Below are 8318 nucleotides of genomic sequence, written 5' to 3' on the forward strand. Positions count from 1 at the left end.
CACTTTGTGAAGGTTAAGTAAGGTTAGGGGCTGGGTATCCATTTTGACATCTGGATGATATTTTTCGTTTTTACATAATTTTTTAACGAGGCGTGATATTACAATAATTAATCCGTGGATAAGATCGAGATAGATTATATACGTGTTTTTCATCAATATCTAATATTAAATATAATAAGGTATATTTGGTGATGAACAAAAGGCATTCTATTTCAGCCCTTTGGCTTGGCTCGCTAAATAATTGGATAGTTATTATGCAAATTTAAATTACCTAAAATAAGTGAGTTATACTAGTTCATCATAAAAAATTATCGTCAAAATTCATCGATTTTTCGTTGCTTCAAGAGTTTCCTCTGCATAGTATCTAAATCTATAATGTTAATCGAGAGAAGCTTAGGGCAAGTAACCAAAGAACAAAATGTTGAGCAATTATTTTCCTTGAAATTATTTTCTATGACTACTGATATCATGTTTAAGGGATAAAACTTGACCCTTATCACAAATTGTTTAATTGTAGGTCTCTACGGTCTCAGGATCTTTCATGAGATCCAGGAGACATGTTAACCATCATATTTACAATAATAAGTAATATTTTTAACATAAAAAATAATATTTTTTCGTTGGTAATCCAAATAGGATACTCGTCACATAAAATTTACTCACAAGACAATCTCATAAAATTTTTTGTGATTGTTTAATTGGCCACTCATTTAGTTTAAACAATCTTATTAATAGGTTTGATAAATAATACCTCATGTTAGGAAATGATCGTAGGACAGACAAGCATGAACGAATGTAAAAAATATCTTTAACCAATATTAGTTTATTATTAATCATTTTTCAATCGACTCATTATACAAGTAATCATCAAGTATGAAAATATAAGCCGTCCTCTCTTACATGGACCCGTTTTTAATATGAAAATCGGCTCGATAATTATTGCTCTATGATGTAACCTTATAAACACGTTTAAATTTAGGTTGCGTAGGAGAATGAATTTCAAATATATTTTTGATTTTGTTTGGACATATAAAATTAAAATGAATTTCTAATCTATAATATATAAAGTCATGGAATTTGAATAATAATAATAACAATAAATTTCCAATATATCTAAAAACAAAAACTTGTGTGAGACGGTTTCACAGGTCGTATTTTGTTATATGGATCTCTTATTTGAGTCATCCATGAAAAAATATTAATTTTTACGTTAAAAGTAGTACTTTTTATTGTGAATATCAGTATGGTTGATCCGTCTCATAGATAAAGATTCGTGAGACCGTTTCACGAGAGACTTATTCATATCTAAAACAAATATCATTTAAAATATATCTCTAAAATATTTCCCCAAAATCAAATTCATTCTGAAAAAGTGTACAAAATAATCTCGGATACGGATCACCTACTGTGCAATAATTTGCACACATTGATTTTTTTCTTTTTTTTCTTTTTTTTTTTTCACTCCCCCCCCCCCCCCCCCACCCCTCTTTTCCTCTTTTGTTTTTGTTCCAATTTTTTCCATCTTTCACAAATTCCTCTCTTTTCCTCTTTTATTTTTCTTCCATTTTCCTCCAATTTTTTCCATCTTTCACAAACATTATCGGACAATTTTGATATTGCATGATGAAAATGTTCTAAATTTTAATTTAAGCATTAACATGTTAATAGTTTTATATTGTTAAAAATTTTGTTCATTGGAAAAAAAAATTAATAATACTCATCAAATTCGAAAAAAATAATATGGTTTATTAGTTTTTAATATTGCATGATGGAAATGTTCTAAATTTTAATTTAAGAATTAACATGTTAATAGTTTTATATTGTTAAAAATTTTGTTCATTGGAAAAAAAATTAATAATACTCATCAAATTCGAAAAAAATAATACGGTTTATTAGTTTTTAATTTTGCATGATGGAAATGTTCTAAATTTTAATTTAAGCATTAACATGTTAATAGTTTTATATTGTTAAAAATTTTGTTCATTGGAAAAAAAAATTAAAAATACTCATCAAATTCGAAAAAAATAATACTGTTTTCATATGTAAAAATATAATATAGTAATTTTTAATTATAAAATTATGGAGGAAAATTGAAGGAAACAAAAGATAAAAAGAGGGTGAAAAAAGTGAAAAAACAAAAAACAAAAATAAAAAAAATAAAAAAAATTCAATGTGTGCACAGCATGATGCTGTGCACAGTAGGTGATCCGTGTCCAATAATCTCCAACCAATTGCAATACATTTTGTACTATAATATAATATTATCGTAATATTCTTTTTATTTCAATATTAATATTTCTTTATTTATTAGTCGAAACATTAACCGTGCATGTGTGAGGGCATCTGCATGGTTAATATTCCGAGTAATAAATAAGCTGTCCGCCAGCTTCGAGAATGACTTCCCACTGTCAATGATAATCCATAAACTCTGACAGACTCTGTGACGTGGAAGTTGCAGAAGTAATAATTCACATTAAAATCAACGGATGGAAGTGCCTTTGCTATTTCAAAAAAAAAAAATTCTTCAGTTTATAGAAATAGTTTGATGAAAACTAAACCAACACTGATACAAGAATTTGAATCCGACTTTTATTCTTGATTGTTCTCTGTTCACTCTTCTGTACGTTCCTTCTACCATCCTTCTTCCGAAAACACTAATTTCACACCATTTTTCTCCCCTCTTTAAGGAAACCCACTTCGAATTCATTCCCAAGCTAGACTCGATCTTTTAATCATTTCCCGAACTTAATATCGAATTAAAACTGACCCGCATCAAGAAATCATCCAAAAACCGACATTTTTTATCCAAAGAATGCAAGACCCATCACTGTATTCTCAGATCAGATCAATGATACAGCCGCAGCCACGATTCCCAGATCAAGAACACTTGAAGTGTCCAAGGTGTTATTCCGCAAACACGAAGTTTTGCTACTACAATAACTATAATCTCTCTCAGCCACGCCACTTTTGCAAGAGCTGTAAAAGGTACTGGACTAAAGGCGGCGCGTTAAGGAACATCCCTGTCGGCGGCGGCTCCAGGAAGAACACCAAGCGTAGCTCCTCCTCCGCTGCCGCCTCACACAACCATCAGAGAAAACGCCCTGCAACATCAGCATCTAATAATAACAGCAAAATACACGATGCATCAGAAATTAAAGAGCTATTGCGTCTCGAGGGGGATAACTGCGTGGGGCAATTTGCTAACTCGATGGAAGTGAGTGGGGGTTTCAGCTCCCTGTTCCCAATGGGTAGGCAATTTGGTAGTTTTCTTGATGGAACCAATGGGTCAAGCTTGCAGTTCAAGGACCATTTTGGAGATTCGGGTCCGGGTCATAACATGGATCATCAATTTGGGATGGAAAGTGTGAATGATAGTAAGAATGGTAATGGTAGCTTCTTGGTTAATGGTCGCAATGGATTATGGCTCGCATGATCTTTTGTTAAGTTCTGTATTTAACCTTCGTTTATCTTCCAGTTTTCTTTTCAAGAAACTTATTTTCCCCGTATTTTCGAAGTTGTTGATGCAGAATATATACGAGGAATGTAAATTTAGCAATATTACCATATAAATGATTTTGTTTTGAAAATATGTTGATGAGGTGTTTGGCATGCCAAAGTTAACCAATATATCTATCACCTTCATTCTCACATAGCGAGCATCCTAGACACCAGAGCTGAATCTTTCTCACTTGCAAGGATGCTTCTAAAAGAACTCGGTTGATTAGCGCAAACCACATAAAAAAGAGTTCTTTTTGGAGAGATTTTCCATCCCATACTCCAGATTTGACATACCAAAGTCCTACAATTAGGATCCTCGATATGATTTTATTCTTTTTATCGTATTTGAGAAATTAATTTAATTTCCATGACGTGATGAACTCGAGTTGCAACACAGGGAATGAAAGTATTCACCGGCTGAACACTACTTTGGATGAATATATTAAAGTTTCGTCTATTAATGTCAACGCAAAATAACCGAGCGAGGCTCCACGTAGGGAAACTAGTGGTTTTTACCTAATTAATTGGTGGGACATAAATTTCAGCATAGTTATTAGTTAATTTGCATTTTTTTTTGAATTTTATTATTATTCATCCTAATATTGACGTTCCACACATGTTATATGTCGTCATTTTTTGATGTCGTATCATTATTTTTCGACGTCACAAAATACTCCAGGTACAAAAAATTAAAAATTAGTTGACTTTAAACTGCAAATTGACTTATAACATAATCGAAAATAAAAATAACAAGTTAATTAAAAGACTTAATATATAATTTCTTGTTCCAGATTTGATTCATGAGTACGCCAGGAAATCTGAATATGGATTGGAGTTGCCTCTTGGCGAACATATCCAGTGATGAAAATCTCATGTTTAGGCTGGCTTGAGGATTGTGAAGATATTTATTAGTGATTTGTGTGGAATGGAACGTCGGAAGTTGGAACTCGGGAGATACGGAAAATCATAGTATGTGGATTTAAGTATAACTAAACTCATTTTTGTTCCTGAAAGGACAAGACAGACTCGAACTATTCTCCACTGTCTAAAATATTTTATACAACGTGCATGTAGTGTAATCTTCACCTTTATGTATGATTCCCCCTTGGTCTGGTATTTGGTCGGTAACGTTCAAATTTTTTAAAATTAAATGGTCAAATTTCTTGATTATTAAATTAATGAGATTGGGTGGGTTACTTTGATGTAGGGGTGTTCAGTGGTCCAAATCCTCCATTTGACATTATGGTTTAAACAGTTGACTTCAATGTGAGAATCGCCTTCTCTAGATGGATTTGTTTTTTGCAGTATTATTCTATTGATTGTCGTCCCTCTATATAGTTCACTTTTTACTTTTATTATTTTTTGAGACGGTCTCGTTAGTTAATTTTGCGATATTAATCTTCTATTTAGGTTACTTATGGAAAAAAAAATGTTACTTTTATGTCAAAAATATTACTTTTTATCATAAATATTGACAAATTAAATTGTTTCATTAATAAATATCCGTGAAATCATCTTACAAAACACTACTCTTTTTTGTTTTGCTAATATATCTCTAGTGGAAACTTATTGACAATTTTTTGAATCAACTAAATAAGGATAAAATATGAAATTTATTGTAACTTTTATTTTTCGAATTTTTTTATGAAAAAAACAATATTATATATTTTGACAGAGACTATTAATTTTTTTTAATATATTCAAGCGATCCCTCTCTTCTCACATGGACCAGAAAAGCCCGCAAAATAGCTCTCAGTCCACGGTTAATGGACCACTGAAGTAACCACTTGTGGGGATGCCATTTCTAATCAATTAAAATAAATTCAGTTTTTCAAATCCAAGTCTCAGATCAATTACATGGTTGGTTCAAATTTTAAAATATCTCATGTTACGTCTAATTTTAAAAAGAAATAAATCAAGAATATTATTTAGATTAAAATGATAAATATATTGATATTTGTTTTTCTATTTTCCAGATATATATTATTAAGTTTTTTCAAATATGATTAAAAACGTTTATAAATAAATGCATACATGGTCTCTAAATCTGCGTAGGTTAATTGCATAAATATTTAAATGATTCGTATTTTCAATGTTCATGACATCTTGTCAGTTCATATCTCAAATTCAATATCAATAGTTAATGTTAGAATTTGTTCCTACTTTAAATTTTCTGCATATTAATCTTTATGTATATGCTTGTTATACATAGATCGAATATAATTCGATATTATGTTATAATTATAAAATTTAATTTTAATTATTAAAGAATTCAAGTAAAAAAAAATATTAAAACACGAATATAGATTGTTATTACTCACTCCAAACAATGTCTACGTTCTTACCTCACCAACCATTTTTTTGGATGAATTTATGGTGGGTTGACTTTTTTACATTTCCCACCAAATCCGCTGACCAAAATTACAAGCCTATTGACTTTGGAATGGAAACTTTCGATAGTGGTCATTGTCACTTGTCAGGGTGGGAAAATTGTCCCTGGAGCACATTGATTTATATAATCCAGTAAAATATATAATATATTTACACACAATGTTTAGTTTTGTATAAATAACTAATATTGTAATTTGTATCGGAAACGAGTTCAAAAAATAAAATAATTTGTTTTAATAATATTCGTAGATTATAAGTACTACTCATAAATTAATCATATTTTTTTTAAAAAAAAATACATGCAAATGCATGCGCAAAGTATAAGACTCGGGCTACGGATTCACGGGAAAAATCGAAATGGATTTTAATTGTTATATATAAGATGAATTACACACAAAATACCACCCTGCATTATTTTCTACCTAAAAATTTCGATTGCTTCATCTATATATATATAAAAGTAGAGTTTTTGCCAAAAATAATAATTTCCCGCCAAAATGTCAATTATAAAAAAGGAAATATATATTATGCATATTGAAATATGTGTACTGCAATAAATGACCATTTCAATTATTGTTTGCATCGATTATATCAATTCATTTAATTCAATTTTGAATTTAATTGATTTTTATATAAATTCAAATGTAATTTATGTATTATATGTTTTTTATTTAAATTGAAACTAATCTCTATTGAAAACATAAACTACATTAAAAATTTTGCATTGATTATATCAATCAATTTAATTAAAATTGTATAAATAAATTTAAAATAAAAATTATTGCAATGTTCAGTATCATTCATGAGGCAAATAATTCAAAAATACATTTTGCTATTTTAAGTAATTTTCTGTCCAAATTTCTTACTAAAAAAGAAATACAATATTTAATTAGTTAATTTAATTTTTTTAAAATAAAATTAGTTGAGTATTAAAAGTTATCACTACAACGAGGTTTTCCAATGGACATTAAATTACCATTTAATAATCATAATTTTTTTTTTCTCAAATGCATATTATTTCGATTACCTTAATTTCAAAGAATTAATGTATTGTAGTTTTCTTCCAAAACCATATGTATATTGTATATCTTGAATTGTCTTCTTAAACATTCAAATAAGATAGCCCGAGGAAATTAAAGAGATAAATTCGAAAGAGTTTCAAAGGGACATTAAAATTACCCTCAATAAACATGTATACTAACCTCAATAATCAGAAATGTTGACACCCAATGCATGTAATTCGAGATTTCCATAATTTCAAATAGTTAATATATGATATAATTCTGCCAAACGCATCCAATGTATAATTTTTTCCCTTGGGATTTCTTATTTGAATTTTAAATTATAAATAATGAAATATTGCATATTATATTAAAAACCAATTTTATTCTATTTATCTTATTAAATTTATCTACTCAAAAATTGAATTCTGAAATGACTCATCTTTTCAGCATTATATCTGAGTTGAATCCTTCCAAGATGTAATGTCCGTTTAAATTTAAATTTGGTCGTTGTTATGAACTACCTACATATGGAAACAATGAGACATTAAGTTTGAAAATGGCTTTCATGATCGAGAAGTAAAAATATTATTCTTCTATTTGTACAAAATTTTAATTATTACGTATTTACTAATGTGACAATTTTCTTCTATATTACAAAGTTCACAGATACATGATAGTACAAAATGTCCGGTAATGGAAATTATTAAATCAATTCTAAAGAAAGTACACATTTTATTAGGAGACACATTATAAAATTTATTGGCATTGTTTTGGAATACACATAGTAAATGTTAATAAAATAACTTTTCTGATTTATACATAATTTATTTATAATCGCATATTTCATTTTATTTAGGAATAATATGTTGTTATGTATATTATGAAGATATTTTGTAGATAAAATTACAACTCATTTGAATAAAGATGTTGATGAAACAATTATTGTTATAATTCAAATGTGTCAAACACGTGCCATGTCACAAAATTGTTTATGAATGTGGATTTAGACGAAATTACTGAATTTTTAAAAAATTATTTCTCATTAATTTTATTGAATGTGATTTAAAAATATTTTCTATCACATGTTGAAAAATAATAATATATATAACTTTTCAAAAATTAAAGAATTAAATATGTATTAAGGTTTGTGGTCTACATCAATACACTAAACACGATAAACATCACGTCATTGCTTTAGGCTAAGACAATCTAAAATTTTGATATATGATAGTGATTATTAGCCAAAAAAAATTAATCGACATGCGTTGTATTTAAGAAAGTTTTTTAAAATTAGCAAAAAAAAATTTATTTTTATTTTTATAATTATATTATTTTCAATTTAAATATATATTCATTTTTCACTAATTTTTAATAATATCATCTCGTGCATCGCACATGTTAAATACTAGTATATTTTAAAAACTA

At 28.3% G+C, this 8318-nt stretch overlaps 1 protein-coding gene across 1 annotated transcript; it reads left to right on the forward strand.

Annotated features, from left to right (window-relative positions):
• The first annotated feature begins 2530 nt into the window (after positions 1-2530).
• LOC140833590 (uncharacterized) lies at positions 2531-3601 on the forward strand. The gene has a single exon (XM_073197924.1). It carries the CDS (start codon positions 2813-2815, stop codon positions 3431-3433), a length of 621 nt encoding a protein of 206 aa, XP_073054025.1. The 5' UTR covers positions 2531-2812; the 3' UTR covers positions 3434-3601.
• The last annotated feature ends 4717 nt before the right edge of the window (positions 3602-8318 follow it).

This window comes from Primulina eburnea, chromosome 6 (assembly GCF_022965805.1).
Source record: "Primulina eburnea isolate SZY01 chromosome 6, ASM2296580v1, whole genome shotgun sequence".
NCBI lineage: Eukaryota > Viridiplantae > Streptophyta > Magnoliopsida > Lamiales > Gesneriaceae > Primulina > Primulina eburnea.